The following is a 21,220-nucleotide window of genomic DNA, read 5'->3' as shown; positions in this document are numbered from 1 at the left end:
AAGGAGTGCTTCGAGACTGATCCGAAAGGAGTCTAGATCCGAAGGATCCTCTCCCTCGAATCCAAGAAGAGCCCAAGAAGAATCCAAGAAGAGTCCAAGAAGAGTTCAAGTAGAGTCCAAGAAGAGTCCAAGAGAAGCTCTCGAAGGGAGATCTGGCTCGAATCCAAGAAGAGTCCAAGAAGAGTTCAAGAGTCGAAGAAAAACTCTCGAAAGGAGATCTGCCTCGAATCCAAGAAGAATCCAAAAAGAGTCCAAGAAGAGTCTCTTAGGTCCGGGGACCGCGCCAGGGACGCTGGATAACGGTGATACCGGGAAAGAGGGAGGGAAACTGGTTGTGGAACGAGAAGTTCGGGAGGACCAACTCTCTCTCTCTCTCTTTGGGCTTGGATCGTTCATCCGAGTGGATAAGAGATAAAAGGTGTAGGAGAGGGTAGTGACGGAGTAGCTCCGTTAAAGGAAACGGCGGAGTAATTAAGTCGATCTATCGGAACCGATCCGTGGATCCTAAGGCAGCGAGGTTCATTCGCTGACTTGTTCTCGAACGGAGGACAGGCTATCTGATTAAAAGAAGAAAGAAGCGAGCGAGCAGCTCGGGGTGTGTTCGCGTGGTGGAAGAGAAGTAGCAGAGTGATAGAAACCGGACACGGTGGAGGGTAAAATGTGTCCTTGGGAATAGGAATTGGAGTACTCGGGATCGAGGGAACGAAGTTAAAGTAATCCGTTTGGAGGTGAAAGAAAAAGAGTGGGATTCGGTGTACGTCTGAGAGAAGAAGGGTCCGAGTACCCCGAGGTTAGACAAAGAAGAAGTTTACTCTACTTCAGGGTCAGAGGAGTCGAACTTTGCTTCAAGATTCGAAGAGGAGTCGTACTGGTCTGTCCAAAGGTCAGAGGAAAGGAATACTTTACTTTGAAGTTAAAGAAACAGAGTTGAGTCTCAGTTAGGTCTGGGTTACACTACTCTACTCCAAACAGTAGGGATACTCTAGTTGAAAGTTTGGGGAAAACAGAAGGGGGAAAGTTAAGACTGTGTTAAGTCTTAGTGAAGTCTTTCTTGGTGAAAGTTAAGTCTGTGTTAAGTAGGGCTACACTACTCTACTTCAAAGTTAGAGGAAAAGAGAAGAAGGAAAGTTAAGTCTGTGTTAGGTCTGCTTTACTCCAAACGACAGAGATACTCTACTTCAAAGTTAGAGAAGAAGACCTATCTTTCTTCAAAGTCGAAGAAAAGTAATACTGTGCTTCGAGATTGAATCCAAAGACCCTGTTTCAAAGTCGGAGGGAAAGAGCTAAAGTATTCCACTCTAAAGTAAAAGAAAGAATATCTTATTTTATAGTTGGGGGAAAAGAGTTAGTCTACTGTACGATTAAAGAAAAGGAGTGCTTCGAGACTGATCCGAAAGGAGTCCAGATCCGAAGGATCCTCTCCCTCGAATCCAAGAAGAGCCCAAGAAGAATCCAAGAGAAGCTCTCGAAGGGAGATCTGTCTCGGATCCAAGAAGAGTCCAAAAAGAGTTCAAGAAAAGTCCAAGAAAAGCTTTCGAAGGGAGATCTGCCTCGAGTCCAAGAAGAGCTCAAGAAGAGTCCAAGGAAAGCTCTCGAAGGGAGATTGCTTCGAATCCAAGAGGAGTCCAAGAAGAGTCCAAGAAAAGCTTTTGAAGGGAGGTCTGCCTCGAATCCAAGAAGAGCTCAAGAAAAGTCTAAGAAAATCTCTCGAAGGGAGAGTTGCCTCGAATCCAAGAAGAGCCCAAGAAGAGTCCAAGAAGAGTCCAAAAAAAGCTCTCGAAGGGCGATTTGCTTCGAATCCAAGAAGAGCTCAAGAAGAGTCTAAGAAAAGCTCTCGAAGGGAGATTTGCCTCGAATCCAAGAAGAGCCCAAGAAGAGTCGAAGAAAAGCTCTCGAAGGGAGACCTACCTCGAATCCAAGAAGAGCCCAGGAAGAGTCGAAGAAAAGCTCTCGAAGGAAGATCGAATGATACCCACCGTTCCCGTTTCACCGACGATGACGTTCCTCGGTAGTGGATGATGATCCATCGCTGAACGATCGATGAACAGTCCGCTGAGAGTCGTGATGGAGGTCCAGGTGGTCCCGTGGCGTTCTTCGAGTTCAATCGTACGATCGTCGTTCAGGAAGTTGTTCGAAACCCTTCGAGAGGATCGCACGGTCGCGCCAGAGGATCTTGGCAATTAAAATGCGAGAATTGAACGCGACCGCATGCGCTGCTTTGTACGAGCGCGTCGAGTGGTCCGGCCCGTGGATCCTAATTACTCTGATCGTACTGGCGATCGTGAATGTAATGGTGGTGCTGGGAAACGTCCTGGTGATCCTGGCCGTCTACTACACCAGCAAACTGCGAAACGTGACGAACCTGTTCATCAGCAGTCTGGCTGTCGCCGATTTGCTGGTCGGTTTGGCCGTTCTCCCATTCAGCGCCACGTGGGAGGTCTTCAAGGTAGGCGAACGTTTCTTTTTCCATTTATTTGCTTATGAAATTGTTCAACGATCGAGGAGAAACAAGATACTTAGAGTATTCTTGGTGTCAAACGACAAGTAACAAATGTTAGAAGGGTTTTGTTCAAATTGAACCGCGTGGGGTAGTTTCTACTTTTTAGTATTTATCCAGATAACTATAATCGATGGAAACTTAAAATAAGTGGGTTGTTCGGAAAGTCATTTCGTTTTCCAAAATGGAGGATATATAACTTGATAAAATGTTTATACACTCTAAAAAACTTGTGTTTCGTTTTTATCAAAAAAAAAAAACGAAATGACTTTCCGAACAAACCAATAAGTATGAAAAATCCAGATAGAGAATTGGGATGTTCGTAATGTCATTTCGTTTTCCAAATGGAGAATATATAATTTGATAAAATGTTTATACACTTTAAAAAACTTGTGTTTCGTTTTTATCAAAAAAAAAAAAACAAAATGACTTTCCGAACAACCTAATATAATCGATGGAAACTTAAAATTATAATTGGAACATCGGTGAAGAATAGTTTCAGTATTATAATTAATCCGTATGGATTTGAAATTGTTCTCTCGTTCGAGTAATCGGGGTTTCTCGATCAGCACGACCGACCGGGAAAGATTTCCCAAGATGCTGGGAAAGTGGATTAGAAATTAGATAAAGGAAATTAGGTCGAAGATGGTTTAAGAAACGCTCTGAAATATACCAATGAAAATTCTATACCCAGTAGAAGGCAGACAATTTGAAAAAATGCTTTCTCTTTCTCTAACCGTGGTTAAAAAACCAAGTAGATTCCGAGAAAAGCAGCTCGTGACACCCCGTTTAGGGCACGTTGTATAATAGTAAACGACACGTGTCCGTTGTTAACTGTTTGAGTCCCAGGGGGTATTGAAAAAACACTGTCGAAGAATCCCAAACAGTGCAATCGCGCTTCCTCTAAATGAGTACGAGAAGATCCAAGCAGCGCGATAGCGCTTCGTTTATTTTATAATCAGCCGCATGGTATTAAATGCATATATAATCTACAAGGAAAGAGTCAAGAGTAAAGCAACGAATCGGTTATATTTTATGTCGAATATTATTTTTGAAATTGAGCGCGAGTGGATGAACGAAAAGAAAGCATGCGGTTACGTAAAGGAAAAAAAATTTGGTTTGGTAAAGTTGCCACAACTTTATTGTGGCACCAAAAATGCAATATAAAGATCACATTTAATTTGTGCGCAATGTAAAACAGGAATTCACCCAGTATGTTTTGATATCCATCGATGTTACAAACTAGTGTTACCCTCCATTTAAATTGTTTGCTCGTAACGCAAGAATATTTTTAATTTGTAACTCGTTATTTTATGAAATACGTCTGTATTATTACGTATGAGTACTGTAAGTTTATATATGTTTCAAGTTTCGTTCGATAAAAAAGAGAAGATAACAATGAAATGGAAAATGTTTTATTTTGTAATGTATTATTGCACTATTATTATAGTATTGTATGTGTATTATTTGCGTTTATTATACAATAGTATAATATTATTATACTAATATTATTAAAATGTATAATTAAAATATATTATAATATATAATATTATTATACTATTGTAAAATGTATTATTTACATTAAAAGAAGGAGCTGTGTGATGTACTTGCGTCAGTAAATCTGAGCACGTGACTTCGAAAATCGGTGACGCTCCGTCAGTTGTCCACAACGCTCGAAATGTACTGGGTTTTCTCGACACAAAATTTGAGCAGCGCGATCGCGCTGCTTGGGACTCAATCGGTTAAGAAAAGCTTAAGAATATGAAAAAAGCTAAGATTATCGAGGAAACACTCGATAGACAAAATTATTTCAAGAAAAGATAAATCTACTCTTGGTCAGCTATCTACAATATTTAATTACAAAATTTTGTTGAAAAGAGTACACCATTCAAATAGAGAAAGATATATTATTTATCCTCGGTTAGCGGACTACTTAATCGTGACGTGTATCTAAAAACACAGTGCACCGTTCAAACGGAAGAAAGCTTCCCTGATATATTGGGTTGTTTGGAAAGTAATTTCGTTTTTTTTTGTGAAAACGAAACACGATCTTTTTAGAGTGTACGAACATTTCATTAAATTACACAGTCTCCATTTTGGAAAACGAAACGACTTTCCGAACAACCTGATACTTTCCCTTTCCCTAACTTTGGTAAAAAGACCAAGTAGATTCCAAGAGAAGCAGCTGGCGATACCCCGTTTGAGGCACGCTGTATAATAGTAAACTTCTCAAGAAAAGCTCAAGAATATGAAAAACACCAAGATTATCGAGAAAACGCTCGATACAAAAAATTATTTCAAGGAAAGATAAATCTACTCTTGGTCAGCTATCCGCGATACTTAATCGTAAAATTTTGTTAAAAATAGTACACCATTCGAGTAGAGAAAGATTCCTCTGTACAGAAAATCATCAATTCGGAAAAGATATATTTATCCTCGGTCACTTAATCGTGACGTGTATCTAAAAACACAGTGCACCGTTCAAACGGAAGAAAGATACCCCGATATAGAAAATAAAAAAAAAAACGCGAATTTTCCAACGCGTAGTGACCTCGAGATGAAAAGTTCCGTATGACGACTACGCGCGCTGTTTTTCGTTATTCCCGACGGAATCTCGAAGCTGTCAGTCGGGCTTTGATCATTGCCTCGATCTATACCCGAGACTCGACGCAGCAATCGATCAGCTCTTTTTCGGTACAAGGAGGAGGGTACAATGGCGTCAATCGAGCCGACATTTGCGTGCCAGCGATGATGAGTTAGCGAATTTCAAAGTGGTGGATTCGCTGGCTCGGGTTTTCGAGTGCTCTCGGCGTCCGGAATTCGTGGAAACCTGTTCCGAAATTCGAAACTTTGTTGTCCGCAATTGAGTATTCGAACCGACGATGGTCGAATCGTTGCACGTCGGTGCACTCTCTTCCCAAAAATTTCGAGACGAGATGGAGGTCCTCGTCTTCGTTGCGCACACGTATACACACGTACACGTTACCACGGATTTGAAAATTTCCACGCACGAGAGAATTCAACAAACTCAATTTCCCGCAGCGTCGATTTCACTTGGACGACTAACACGATACGTACACCGTTCTGGAATTCGCGATAAACAAACCTTAAACAAACGGTACTTTGTCCCGTTAAGTATATTAAAAAGTTGCCTTTCGAAGCATTTCAACCGGATCGCAAGCTCAATTTTACCTCGAGGAAACAACCCTTGATATTTCCGAACAGATTACGGAATTTTCCGTAAAAAGGAATTACGAATTTTCTTGCAATTTACCATCGTGAATTACGGCCAGTCGATAAAGCTCTGTTACCAATTTTTACGTACTCGTTCGATACAATTTCTACGCTACGTATCCACTTTGGGACAATTTTTTCTGTCTCTGGTTCTCGATAAAAAAACCGAAATTCGAGATTATTTTCACAGTGGTGTACAAAACAGCGTCCGTTACCCATTCACGTGAATATTCCTCGAAATAAAGAGCAACTATCGCGATGCAATGAATGCAATTTCCTCGTGAAAAAAAAAAAAATGAAAAAAAGAACTCATCAACCAACCTCTATTGTTCGCGAAATGGCCAGAATGGAGGACGAAAAATATTCTCGGAACAATTACCTCGACTATTTAACCTGCCAGGGTGGTGTGTTCACCCACTTTTCCAGCGATCCCATCACGTGCACATTCACCCTAAAGAATTCCCGAGGAAAAAGAGTAGACGCGAAATAACTGCTGGAGTTACGACGCAGGGGTTGGAGTAGGGGTGGAAGGGTAAAGGTTGGGGTAGAGGGTATGGGTTAGGCGCAACAGTTTGCCGGCTGTCGTCCTTCGTTTCTTCTGGGCCGGGGTTGTGGCGCGCCCCCGAAAGATGAACGATCACGTTTTGGGGAAGGGGTGCGAATCGAGGGGTTGTCGGATCGTGAAGCCTCTTATCCAGATTCGAAAACCATGGGGGAGTGGATTTAAACACTTTGGGAAACGGATTTGCCCCGATTTTTAGCCGAGAATCGAGTCAAAATCGTGTCTTGGAAATTAGAACAATAGAAGTTGGTTGATGAGTTCTTTTTTTCATTTTTTTTTTTTTTTCACGAGGAAATTGCATTCATTGCATCGCGATAGTTGCTCTTTATTTCGAGGAATATTCACGTGAATGGGTAACGGACGCTGTTTTGCACACCACTGTGAAAATAATCTCGAATTTCGGTTTTCTTAATTTCGATTTACAAAATATTTGAAATCGTATTCGTAACTTTGTCGATACATTCCTCGTCCGAAACTGAACAGAACAAGTGTAGTGTGATTTATTTGTTGGGGAAGGGGTGCGAATCGAGGGTTGTGGGATCGTGAAACCTCTTATCCATATTCGAAAACCAAGGGGGAGTGGATTTAAACACTTTGGCAATCGGATTTGATCTTGGAAATTAATTTCGATTTACAAATATTTGAAATCGTATTCGTTCTTTGTCGTAACCGGTGCAGGACGATTCCTTGTCCAAAACTGAAGAAAACAAGTGCAGTGTGATTTAATCCCACGAGGCTGCGTTCTCGAGAAAATCGAACCTCGAGAAATTGGGGTAACGTGTCTGATCGTTGCTCGTTAATTCTACTTAGATTCGTTTTTCTAAACTCTAGGAGTGATATTGTCCGTTCTAATCGGTTATTCTAAACTCTAGGAGTGATATTGTCCGTTGTAATCGGTTATTCTAAACTCTAGGAGTCGTATTGTCCACTCTAATCGGTTATTCTAAACTCTAGGAGTGATATTGTCCGTTCTAATCGGTTATTCTAAACTCTAGGAGTGATATTGTCCGTTGTAATCGGTTATTCTAAACTCTAGGAGTGATATTGTCCGTTGTAATCGGTTATTCTAAACTCTATGAGTGGTATTGTCCGTCGTAATCGGTCTTTCTAAACTCTAGGAGTGGTATTGTCCGTTGTAATCGGTCTTTCTAAACTCTAGGAGTGATATTGTCCGTTGTAATCGGTCTTTATAAATTCTACGAGTGGTATTGTCCGTTGTAATCGGTTCTGTGTACTCAAAGAACGGTACCATCGTTGGAAAACGTACAGTACCATCGATGCGTACAAACTTTCGCGCAAGTAGAAACGGTTGACAATGATCAGACGGGCCGAGTGTGTCCAGTAAATTTAGTAAATCGTTTTTCTCGAAAACGAAGCTTCGTGTCGAAAAATTTAATTCTGTGTTTTAAATTCGTCGTTGCCCAAAAAAGCTCTGTATTAATTTTACAACGTGTGTAGCTTATTTGTGGAACGTATAGGAGTATCTCAAGTAAATCAATCAAGAGTGTCCAGTAAATTTAGTAAATCGTTTTTCTCGAAAACGAAGCTTCGTGTCGAAAAATTTTATTCTGTGTTTTAAATTCGTCGTTGCACAAAGAGGCTCTGTATTAATTTTGCAACGCGTGTAGCTTATTTGTGGAACGTATAGGAGTATCTCAAGTAAATCAATCAAGAGTGTCCAGTAAATTTAGTAAATCGTTTTTCTCGAAAACGAAGCTTCGTGTCGAAAAGTTTAATTCTGTGTTTTAAATTCGTCGTTGCACAAAGAGGCTCTGTATTAATTTTGCAACGCGTGTAGCTTATTTGTGGAACGTATAGGAGTATCTCAAGTAAATCAATCAAGAGTGTCCAGTAAATTTAGTAAATCGTTTTTCTCGAAAACGAAGCTTCGTGTCGAAAAGTTTAATTCTGTGTTTTAAATTCGTCGTTGCACAAAGAGGCTCTGTATTAATTTTGCAACGCGTGTAGCTTATTTGTGGAACGTATAGGAGTATCTCAAGTAAATCAATCAAGAGTGTCCAGTAAATTTAGTAAATCGTTTTTCTCGAAAACGAAGCTTCGTGTCGAAAAGTTTAATTCTGTGTTTTAAATTCGTCGTTGCACAAAGGAGCTCTGTATTAATTTTGCAGCAATATACCGACTCGATCAAGTGTGTCCAGTAAATTTAGGAAATCGTTCTCCTCGAAAACGAAGCCTCGTATTGAAAAATTTGATTCTGTATTTTGGATTCGTCGTTGCACAAGGAAACGATATATTAATTTTGCAAGATGCGTGGCTTACGCGAGACGTATTGAAGTATCGGGGGAATATACCGAGTCGCGCGACTGTAACGACAGAGGCTGTGTACGTTTCTCGAAAGCTCTTTACCTGCTTTTACGCGAAGGAAAAAGTAACAAGTTGAAACGGCGGGGAGTATATTTCTAAGTATCCTCCGAGGAGAAGAACGATACCGGAGGCGGTGTTCCCATATTCATCGGCAACCCTCCCTCCCCTGTCCCCCTTCCCCCGGTGGGATTCACTTTTCAACCGAAGTAATGGTAAATTGGAGTTGCACACGCGGCCAAGAAGCTTCTGGGAAATCTACGCCGGCCTGGAGGAAAATCGGTCGGGAAAACGCGTCGGGGATCTGAAAATGTAAAAATGCAAAAAGCGCGTTGAAATTGAGGGAAGGAGTGAGCGAGAGAGGGAAAGAAGGGGGAAATTCGTGTTGCTGAAAGAAAATAGAACATTTTCCAACCTCCTTACCTGACGAATATGAAACACTTTGGCGAATTTTCCAGGCGACGAGACGATTATTGCAAAACAGCGACTATTTTCGATAAATAAAAGAACTGGAACGAGGGGGTTGACGTCAATGGTTTGTTTAGAATTTTTTACAAGACTTGGACGAACCGTAGAATTTTTTTAAACGTTATACGATGAAAATATCGTATCCGTGTATATGACGAGAAGCTTCCACGTTACGATTCAATCTTCTTGAATTTGAAATTTTAGTTTTTAATGGACACTTATCGAACCATCATGAATAAGTTCTCTGGAAGTCTTTTATGGAAGTGGAGTAAACTATCTTACCAGATACGGGTCGTAATTCCTTGCAGGATCGATCTTCCTTTTTACTAACAATACATTCTATCTGTCTGTGTCCACCCAGACAGGGGTCAACGCTACTTACTCACGGCTGACCAGTCGCGGGGACATTCTACTTGTCTGTGTACTACCAGACCTTAGAAATACAAGAATATAATAATAACGTGCGTTTATCAAACCGACAATTCTTTGCAAAGAGAATTAAAGTATTCACTAACTCGTCCACATGAAATAATAATTGTCGTCGTAAAAAAAAAAATGTTAAGAGGCCGGAGCGAGAAAATAACAAAGTCGATCGGTCTCGTTTCAACCCTTTCGCTACGGAGCGCTCCTCAATTGAGAGACAAAAACATAATTTCTTGTCAATTTCAAGTTGATACACTATACTCGACATCGATTGTAATTTTACTCCTGGATGCATTACGTAATTTCTTATTAATTTCTATGAAGTCGTCGCTATTATGTAAGAAATTAATCGTAGGAATATCTACGAGTGCAATTTTCTCAGGTTGATACACTATGCTCAACATCGATTGTAATTTTACTTTGGATGCACGTTAATATTCACTCCTGTACGTGTTACATAATTTCTTATTAATTTCTATGGAGTCTCTCGCTATTATCGAAGAAATTAATCGCAGGAATATCAACAAGTGCAATTTTCTAAGGCTGATACACTATACTCAACATCGACTGTAATTTTCCTTCGAAACCATGGATGCACGTTAATATTCACTCCTAGATGCATTACGTAATTTCTACGGAGTCTCTCGCTATCACGGAGGAAATTAATCGCAGGAATATCTACGAGTGCAATTTTCTCAGGTCGATACACTATACTCAATATCAATTGTAATTACCTAGACAAAAATGTGACAGCTGTGAACGAAGCACATTAATGAGTAGTTGGCACTGAAGTACGGAATGCTACGAAGTAAGTAGAAGTCGTTTCTTGTCCTCGAAATTTCACAATGATATTTCTTATATTTGGTAATCTCATTTCACTTCATAAAGTATAAAACTTTCTAATCATAATTTACTTTTTTATGTATTATGTTATAATGCTTGTATAATATTTTTCAATACGATATAACGAAATTATTAAAGTATTTAAACGCAATATTAATAATCGAGTTTGGTACGATAAAGTTCAAAGCATGGAACCACGCATTTGGTGAAACAATGGTGTTTCACGTCTTTTCCCGCGTTTACTACAAACGACACATTTTCGAACTTGATTTTTTATTTTGATGCCTCAATCGAGGCATTTTTCATGCCAGATACTCGATCAATGAAAGTATCTCGTGTAAAGTATAAAATAAAAGTATACATTATATGAACGTATATATACGCTCTTCGTACCTCAGCGACCACTTTTCCAGAGCGTATATCTACGTTCTTCGTACCTCAGCGATCACTTTCCCAGAGCGTATATATACGTTCTTCGTACCTCAGCGACCACTTTTCCATAGCGTATATATACGCTCTTCGTACCTCAGCGACCACTTTTCCAAAGCGTATATATACGCTCTTCGTACCTCAGCGACCACTTTTCCAGAGCGTATATATACGCTCTTCGTACCTCATCGACCACTTTTCCACAGCGTATATATACGCTCTTCGTACCTCAGCGACCACTTTTCCAGAACGTATATTTACGCTCTTCGTACCTTAGCGACCACTTTTCCAGAACGTGTATGCACGCTCTTCGTAACTCAGCGACCATTTTTCCATAGCGTATATTTACGCTCTTCATACCTCAGCGACCACTTTTCCAGAACGTGTATGCACGCTCTTCGTACCTCAGCGACCACTTTTCCACAGCGTGTATATACGCTCTTCGTACCTCAGCGACCACTTTTCCAGAACGTGTATACACGCTCTTCGCATACGAACGGTCATTCTTCGAGGGCATATATATACGCCCGCCGGAGCGAAAGGGTCAAGAGTAATGTATACAGTGTCGAGTGAGTTTTACTTACTCTTTCGCGAGACCGGACGAAAACGTCCGATCCGATACGACTCTTGACTCCTTCCACTGCGTATCCTCCTTTCTAAACACCCGTGAAACATCCCGAGCAAACATACCGGAAAACCATTCGATCGGTATCATCGAACGATCCAATTGACCTAACCCTCCAAGTGACGGAGAACCGATCGTTGAGCCGATAACGTAACGTTTATCCCGGAGTTGGTGGGTACCGGATTAATAACAACCGGGAAAAGCGTTATTACACCAGGAGACGGGGTCGCGAACCGTGGTTGACTAATCGAATCGAATAACGATGTGGCTGGAGGGGGTCACGGGGTAATACGAAACAGGTGGTTGGATCGACGCGTGCACGCCGCACGGTGCAACAGAGGTTGCACCTGCTGCGTGCACTCCACGGAGGGTGCATTCCATTTACGTGGTGGTGGCAGCTCGTTGGCTCGATCGACGCGTCGGGCAGCGTTCACGTCTTAGCTGGGTGTAATGCGTCAAGAGACGTGCGTCGCGACGCTCGATAATGGGAATTCAGTTTTCGATAATCGAGCTCGCGAGATTGGGCCGGGGGCTGCGGTTCCCAGAATATTGTTTCTCACGTTGATAGCGAGACGACGACGACAACGTTACGGTGACCTGTAATCTCGAGGAAATTGCACGTGTGAAATTTCATTCCAACTAATTCCGCCCGCGTACGCGAGACGCTCTATAGAAATTGACAAGAAATTATGTAACGCGTACAGGAGTGAATATTCGAAGCGGTTCACGGACCCGAAGTAGAATTACGGTCGACGTTGGATAGTGTATCGACCTGAGAAAATTGCACTCGTTGATATTCCGGCGATTAATTTTCTTCGTGATAGCGAGAGACTCCGTAGAAATTACGTATTGCATCCAGGAGTGAATATTAACGTGCATCCGTGGTTTCGAAGGAAAATTACAGTCGATGTTGAGTATAGTGTATCAACCTGAGGAAATTGCACTCGTTGATATTCCTGCTATTAATTTTCTCCATGATAGCGAGAGACTCCGTAGAAATTACGTAATTCATCCAGGAGTGAATATTAAGGTTTCGAAGGAAAATTACAGTCGATGTTGAGTATAGTGTATCAACCTGAGAAAATTGCACTCGTAGATATTCCTGCGATTAATTTCCACCATGATAGAGACACCATAGAAATTAATAAGAAAATACGTAATGCATCCAGGAGTGAATATTAACGTGCATCCATGGTTTTGAAGGAAAATTACAGTCGATGTTGAGTATAGTGTATCAGCCTGAGAAAATTGCACTCGTAGATATTCCTGCGATTAATTTTCTCCATAATAGCGAGAGACTCCGTAGAAATTACGTAATGCATCCAAGAGTGAATACTAACGTGCATTCATGATTTCGAAGGAATAATTACAGTCGATGTTAAGTACAGTGTATCAACCTGAGAAAATTGCACTCGTAGATATTCCTGCGATTAATTTCCACCATGATAGAGACTCCATAGAAATTAATAAGAAATTACGTAATGCATTCAGGAGTGAATGTTAACGTGTATCCATGGTTTCGAAGGAAAATTACAATCGATGTTGAGTATAGTGTATCAGCCTGAGAAAATTGCACTCGTAGATATTCCTGCGATTAATTTCCACCATGATAGAGACTCCATAGAAATTAATAAGAAATTACGTTATGCATTCAGGAGTAAAATTACAATCGGTGTTGAGTATAGTGTATCAACTTGAAATTGACAAGAAATTATGTAATACGTCCAGGAGTGAATATTCGAAGCGGTTCATGGACCTAAAGTAGGATTACGGTCGACGTTGGATAGTGTATCGACCTGAGAAAATTGCTCTCGTTGATATTCCTGTGATTAATTTCCTCCATGATAGCGAGAGATTCCGTAGAAATTACGTAATGCATCCAGGAGTGAATATTAACGTGCATCCACGGTTTCGAAGGAAAATTACAGTCGATGTTGAGTATAGTGTATCAGCCTCAGAAAATTGCATTCGTTGATATTCCTGCGATTAATTTCCTCCGTGATAGCGAGAGACTCCGTAGAAATTACGTAATGCATCCAGGAGTGAATATTAACGTGCATCCGTGGTTTCGAAGGAAAATTACAGTCGATGTTGAGTACAGTGTATCAACCTGAGAAAATTGCACTCGTAGATATTCCTGCGATTAATTTCCACCATGATAGAGACACCATAGAAATTAATAAGAAAATACGTAATGCATCCAGGAGTGAATATTAACGTGCATCCATGATTTCGAAGGAAAATTACAATCGATGTTGAGTATAGTGTATCAACTTGAGAAAATTGCTCTCGTGCAAACTTCCTCCATGTTAGGAGAGACTCTACATAAATTGCTAAGAAATTAAATAATGCACCGGGGAATGAATATTTAAAGTGTGTTCGTGGTACGAAAATAAAATTACAGTCGATTTCAGGTAGTGTGTAAACTCGAGAATATTGAACGCGTAAAATGTCTCTGTTATTCTTGCCTCTAAAGAATGTTCAAACATTTCATAGAATGAAATCTTAATAACCGTAATTAATATTCCGAGGGTGCCAGTTACGCAGCCTTCGGTGATATATTTCCTCGTTAAAAACACTGCTTAGGAAAATTGCCATACGTTTTATAAATTGAACGCTGGATATAGATCCTATTATATTAAATGAGAAATATCTCCTCGTCGACGAAATTTGATACAACCCTGTCGTACGTTTCGAAAACACGATCCCCGGATTGTTTTCAGTTGTGTATTATTGATGGAACCGTAAACGCTGACCACATTTCTAACGGTACAGTTTCAAGCAACTACAAACATATGAATTTCAAAAACGCATCGCTTACAAATACAAATTCGCATTTCTTGCGAAGCCAGCCGACTTTCTCGAGTCAGCTTTACGCGGTGGGATAAGGGAGATTCGATGCAGTATTGGTTTCGATGTTCGAAAGGACGAGGAGATTGAAATAGTGAATGGGGATGGATGAAGGAATTCTATTGCACGAAGGGTGTATCGCTGAAACAAGGATGTATCGTATTCCAGTTGAAAAACAAAGTAGAGAAAAAAAGAGAACGAAGCACACTAACGAAAATCCACAAAACCATGGAAGATAACTTAAACTGTACATTATTATAAATAGCGGTGATGAACACTGACCAAATCTTATCAGTCTCGAACATGTAGACTAAATTTGTTATTAACTATCTTCCAAGGCGTCTTATTTCTTTTTTTGAAGATATATAAAAGAAAAAAATTCACACCCTATCTTGCACCACGACAGATGCAATTTTAAATATTCGTTATCAATGTTAACAGTTTCTTTCAAGGTTGGAATACTTAACTTAAAATACTCGACTTATCCGTTATTTACTCGAAGAGTCGAAAAGATAAATTTCAAGTTCGAATTTTGTCACGTTCGTGAACGAAAAATGAATCATTGAATTAAAACTAAATCCACTTGGAGGGTTAATTGTATCCTCGTTTGTGGCTTTGCTTCGATGCAATTTAAAAATACGGAATTTTACGTGGATGGGGGGGACAATTTAAACGTAAGCGTAACGCGACGAATAAAACAGACGAGCTTTATGATTTCGAAGGTCTGGATATTCGGTGATATATGGTGCTCCATCTGGCTGGCAGTGGACGTGTGGATGTGCACGGCGTCGATATTGAATTTGTGCGCCATCAGCCTCGATAGATACTTAGCGGTGACCAGGCCAGTCAGTTACCCTCAGGCGAGTACCCATTCACCTATTATTCGATTTTGAGAAACAGGTGTACGGGCCTGCACGGTCGATGAAGCCATTCGTCTCCTCCGGTTTCTCCTTTGTTCTCCCCAAATACGCCCCTTAATGGCCAATGTTTCCCTCCGATGACTTAATCGATTGATTGATATTCCTTTGACTATCGAGACGACGTCTGATCTTACCGACTCCTACGACAATGTAAGCGTAACTGTTGGAAAGAGAATCCTCGTGGAAACTTGTTCGATTTGGTTTTTATTTTTTCAACAATCCAACGAATGGGATGGGGAGCGTTTTGTTACATTTTCATTTCTATTTAGCCCAATTGGAAGGAACATTTGTAGAAACGATATAAAATTACATAGACAAAGCCACGTGTTTGTTTTTTTCTATACGATTTGTGCAAGATATATTCTCGCGGGTTAAATGTTGCAAATATTTAAAAAATTGCGCGCCATCGTAATCTGAATCGTTCTTCTAGATATTCTTGAATGGGTTTCAAGAAAGACGAAATAAAAAAATAGTAACTTGAAGCAATTATTCAATAACACCCACCGGGTTAGAAAATATTTTATAATTGTTACAAAATACGTTCATTTTAATCGACGTAATTTCTAACACTTGTTCGCGTTTACTTGAAAATAATCGCTAACGAGGAAAGGTCATCCAGTAAGATAACATCGTTGATTAATTGTTGGATGAATTTTAATTGCACTTCGAACAAAAACTTTCTTTCCAATCTCTCGCTGATAGAAACAATATAATAAACTTTGCAAAATAATAGATATTTGGAAATTTGATACTTTCAAAGAGAAATTTTAAAAGAATTTTTCAACAATCCCATCCTGAAGAATTGTAAAACTTGATTAGTAATTCTATTGTTTTTTTTTCTTCTTCACGTGTCTATTCGTTTTTCTTCTTCGTTTAGCTTGTTTATTGCTGATAGAAACAATACAATAAACGTTGCAAGATAATAGATACTTGAAAATTTGATACTTTCAAAGAGAAATTTTAAAAGAATTTTTCAATGATCCCATCCTGAAGAATTGTAAAAATTGATTAATAATTCTACTCTTTTTTTTCTTCTTCACGTGTCTATTCGTTTTTCTTCTTCGTTTAGCTTGTTTATTGCTGATAGAAACAATACAATAAACGTTGCAAGATAATAGATACTTGAAAATTTGATACTTTCAAAGAGAAATTTTAAAAGAAATTTTAAAAGATTAATAATTCTATTGTTTTTTTCTTCTTCACGTGTCTATTCGTTTTTCTTCTTCGTTTAGCTTGTTTATTGCTGATAGAAACAATAGAATAAACGTTGCAAGATAATAGATACTTGAAAATTTGATACTTTCAAAGAGAAATTTTAAAAGAAATTTTAAAAGATTAATAATTCTATTGTTTTTTTTCTTCTTCACGTGTCTATTCGTTTTTCTTCTTCGTTTAGCTTGTTTATTGCTGTTAGAAACAATACAATAAACGTTGCAAGATACTTGAGAATTTGATACTTTGAAAGAGAAATTTTAAAAGAAATTTTAAAAGATTAATAATTCTATTGTTTTTTTTCTTCTTCACGTGTCTATTCGTTTTTCTTCTTCGTTTAGCTTGTTTATTGCTGTTAGAAACAATACAATAAACGTTGCAAGATACTTGAGAATTTGATACTTTGAAAGAGAAATTTTAAAAGAATTTTTCAACGATCCCATCCTGAAGAATTGTAAAAATTGATTATTAATTCTCTTATTTTGTTTTCTTCTTCACGTGTCTATCGTTTAGCTTGTTTATTGCTGATATTTTCAAATCGTTAAAATGTAGATCATGTCATCGAAGAGGGCCAAGCTTCTGGTCGCCACCGTCTGGGTCTTGAGCTTCGTCATTTGTTTCCCACCGCTCGTCGGCTGGAAAGACAAACGGGTAACTAGCACCATCCCCGACAATTTCTCCCTCGTTACACGACGCTCTTCTACTTTCTTTCGCTGGTTCCGCAGTCGCATCCCACGTACAACGTGACATTCGCTCAGAAGGGCCCGTTCAACACCACCACCATCTTGGTTCCGGTGAAACCGTGCCCATGGATCTGCGAGCTCACCAACGATGCTGGTTACGTCGTCTATAGGTGAGTCTTGTCAATACCGACAAGATATTACTAATAGATATTACCACAGAACAATACTAATCTTCGTGCGAAAATTGCAGAATGCGAACCCTTCTCGCGAAAATGTCAAAGTTCGTATACGAAAATAGCGAAACTTGATCCTGAGTGGTAGGCATTTCATGAATTCAACCTTCTGTTATGAATATTGCAAAATTTTTAATCGGAAAATAAAGCTCGCGCTTCGCGAAGTAATAATTTCCAAAGTTACAGTCTTCGACGTAGAAACTTACCTCTTTGAAATTAAACGAATGTTGGACTTTTCGTAATAAATATCGCAACAGGTACGTTTCGGGAAAATGACAATTTTTCGGTACTGTTTCGAAAGGGTAATTTCGGGAAAATATTGTTCAGTTGTTCGGAAAGTCATTTCGTTTTCCAAAGTGGAGAATATATAATTTGATCAAATGTTTGTACACTCTAAAAAAATCGTGTTTCATTTTCATCGAAAAAAAAAAAAAACGAAATGACTTTCCGAACAAGCCAATAATATTGAGAGTCGAAATCAACGTAGGGACGAAAGTAAATTTCCGACGGTTTACGTAATCAAGTTCGTACTAATTCGGCGCGTCCGGAGTGGCAACAGGAACCGTTGCAATGTCAAGTGTGAGATCTGAGTTTCTGCCAACGACTGGTTCTATTCTTATCCACGTGTTATCGCGGACGGTGCGCGCATAAATCCAGGCCGCTTTATGCGCTACGGTGCATCTAAATCAACCACTGAGTAGACGCGTAATGTTCCATCGAGCATCGGACGAATTTATGAGCGTTCCCATCGACGCATTATCTGTTTCGTTCTACTCGAACGTTCGAAGTCGTGTCAAACAAAAACCATACAAACGGGATAAAATACGAAGACAAGAGCGAAGGGTGCAACCAACGAAACGCGTATTATCTCGCGGTTCGTCCGGTGTTCCCGAGAAATTAATTTTTCTGAAGAAAGTAGAAAGAATTCGAATATAATAGACGAAGTAAAAAGTTTTGAGCGTTTTCTTCTCTTTATTTCGACGATGAAATTAAGAAAGTTCAAATTTTCGGATTTAGATCAAATATGCGCCGTTTTGTTCGATAACTTTGTCCATTTTGTTCATTTACTTTAGAGACGAGATTTACCATTTAGAGCTACTCCTCGACACGTGATGAACGATTATTATAGTTTATACAGATATTAGATGAAGTAAAAAGTTCTGAGCGTTTTTTCTCTTTATTTCGACAACGAAATTACCAAAGTTAGAATTTTCGGATTTGGATCAAATATACGCTGTTTTGTTCGTTAACTTTTGTCCATTTACTTTCGAGGCGAGATATACCATTTAGAGCTACTCCCCGACACGTGGTACACGATTATTATTATTTATATACATATTAGACGAAGTAAAAAGTTCTGAGCGTTTTTTCTCTTCATTTCGACGATGAAATTAACAAAGTTAGAATTTTCAGATTTGGATCAAATATTCACTGTTTTGTTCGATAAATTTTGTCCACTTCGAGGGCAATTTCATAATTCCAAAATTGAAGAAGTCCTCGTCACTATTGGTAAAAAACTTGACCAGCTCATTTTCGCAAGCCTCTCTCGAGGCCAGTTTTTTACCTTGAAGAAAATTTCGCAAATGCTTGAAAAGGTAATAATCGCTGGTCGTCAAGTCTGAGCTATACATCAGGTGCCATATAACTTCTCATACAAGCTCTCGAAGCTTCCGCCACATTATTAAAGAAGTATCCGGCCTGGCGTTGTTATCATGGAACCAACATCCTTCCTATTAGCAAATTCTGGACACTTCTCGTCCATCCTTTGCTTCCATATGGTCAGTTGTCGACAGTATAGGTCCGAATCGAGTGATTGGCCCGATGGGAGCTGCTCATAGTGGAGAATTCCCTTCCAATCCCACCAAACACACACTAAAACCTTCTTGGCCTTTAATCCATGCTTGGCGATCGTTTGGGCCGGCTCACCACGCTCGAACCACCATCTTTTCGCCTGTTGTCCTCGCATGTGACCCATTTTTCATCCCCAGTCATCATCCGCTTCAAAAATCGATCGATTTCGTTACATTTCGGCAAAGAATCGCAGACATCGATTCGCTTCAAAATGTTCTTTCGCGTCGATTCGTGTTGCACCCATACATCGAGCTTCTTTTCGAGACCAGCCATATGCAAATGACTCCAAACGGTTTTCTAGCTGATCTTCAGTTCCTGGACACTGGAACAAGTGCTCGTATGCCGGTGTGACTCGACGATTTCCACGATTTCATCAACATTTTCGCCGATTGGCCTACCAGAGCGTGTCTCATCTTCGACGTCCATATTACCAGAACGGAAGCGTTGGAACCACCGCTTTACAGTTGCATTCGATACTGCATCGGGTCCATAAACAGCACAAATTTTTTTCACCGCCTGCTTCGCTTTTTCCCCTTGATCGTAGTGCTACTGAACAATGTATCGAATTTTCTCGTTGTTTACCTCCATTTTGGAACGCTCTAACACACAACTGGATCCTCTGAACGCGAAACTATCGGAGAACTTTTTCTAAAGCGTTACGTCACCTTTAAGTCGAGAAACATTCTAAGTATAAAATGACAAGGTGTAACTTATGCATCGCGAGATATGGCTCGCTGAAGTCATCTAACGAAAAACGCTCAAAACTTTTTACTTCGTCCATTACTTATCGCGATACGACGAATGTTAAATTTCATTCTACAAGTGGGACGATTATTAACAATAGTTTTTGTATTCTGCGAACAAATATTGAATAAAGAGACATTTTCATTAAAATATCTTACGTGTTCGCTACAGAACACCGGGACGTGAATATTCGTTTGTAGAAATATTCGCAGCATATAATGACAAGATACAACTCATGCATCGCGAGATATGGCTCGCTGAAGTGATCTAACGAAAAACGCTCGAAACTTTTTACTTCGCCATATACATCGTGTACACATAACTATACACGCATACGATGTCACTCGACTGTTAGAAACCGAAACGTGTACCGTTTCCGTATATATACAAGTATAATTGTCACGGCTTAAGCTTGTTTCGTATATCCGGGATAGAAATTGTTTCATATATCCAGGCCATGAATCGTTTCGTACACTCGGGACAGGAATCGTATCATATACCCGAGATAGCTACACCGTTTAAACACTTCAACCCGGGCCAAATTGTTTCGAAGATCCAAGTGTGCAAAATTTCCATACGCATCCAAGACGCGATATTATTTCGCATATACATGACACGTTGTTTCTAATTTTCAGATTTCGCACACACGTGTCATCGTTGTCGCGCACATCTTGGCTACGTTCTTTTAAACATTCGCGACGCATTGTTTCGTGTACACACGTTTCGTTCGTACGGGGTACAACTCGTCGAAACGAATAAAAAGAAAATTCATTCACGTTCCCCGGGGTTGTACCGTGCGATGTTCTTTTGCTTCGTTCGAAGTTACCAGGCCCCGGATCCATTTGTATAAAACTCGAACACCCCGGATGGTGGAAATTCTCGACGCTAATCTTGTAATTCCGAGAAACCGGGGGAAGACAAACGGCTCGTAAGAATTGAAATCGTTAACTAACCCCCCCGGTAAGATCAAACGAAAGTTTTAATAGGTCTCGCGAAGGCTGGATCCGCGTTTGAAAATGTTCCGTGTAGACGAACGCCCCCGCGGCGCGCGGAATTGTTCCCCGTGGCCGCGGCCGGGTATTGAGATTAAAAACTTTCCTTTATTTTTCATCCCGCGTTCCAGCGCCTTGGGCTCCTTCTATATACCGATGCTGGTCATGCTGTTTTTCTACTGGCGGATATACAACGCGGCCATCTCCACGACGAAGGCCATCAATCAAGGTTTCCGCACGACGAAAGGCTCGAAAATGCTCGGCTCCAGGTAAGCGCGTCGAGAACGTACGTCGAAACTGTTGTTTTTTTTTTCTTCTTCTTCGGATCACTA

At 40.0% G+C, this 21,220-nt stretch overlaps 1 protein-coding gene across 4 annotated transcripts in view; it reads left to right on the top strand.

Moving 5' to 3' along the window:
- The first annotated feature begins 2,036 nt into the window (after positions 1-2,036).
- The window catches only part of Oamb (Octopamine receptor in mushroom bodies), a 33,850-nt gene continuing 14,666 nt past the window's right edge, over positions 2,037-21,220 (top strand). For 3 of the 4 annotated variants that reach the window (XM_076308725.1, XM_076308727.1, XM_076308726.1), the window contains exons 1-5: positions 2,038-2,446; positions 14,976-15,113; positions 16,938-17,036; positions 17,111-17,238; positions 21,020-21,157. In XM_076308725.1, coding sequence (XP_076164840.1) covers positions 2,186-2,446; positions 14,976-15,113; positions 16,938-17,036; positions 17,111-17,238; positions 21,020-21,157 — 764 coding nt within the window. In that variant the 5' untranslated portion in view covers positions 2,038-2,185. Of the gene's footprint in view, positions 2,447-14,975; positions 15,114-16,937; positions 17,037-17,110; positions 17,239-21,019; positions 21,158-21,220 lie in introns of all 4 variants that reach the window. The other variant, XM_076308728.1, reaches the window with a different exon arrangement.

This window comes from Ptiloglossa arizonensis, chromosome 4 (assembly GCF_051014685.1).
Source record: "Ptiloglossa arizonensis isolate GNS036 chromosome 4, iyPtiAriz1_principal, whole genome shotgun sequence".
NCBI classification, from domain to species: domain Eukaryota; kingdom Metazoa; phylum Arthropoda; class Insecta; order Hymenoptera; family Colletidae; genus Ptiloglossa; species Ptiloglossa arizonensis.
The sequence above is the reverse complement of the archived record's forward strand: the minus strand, read 5'-3'. Positions and strand labels throughout refer to the sequence as shown.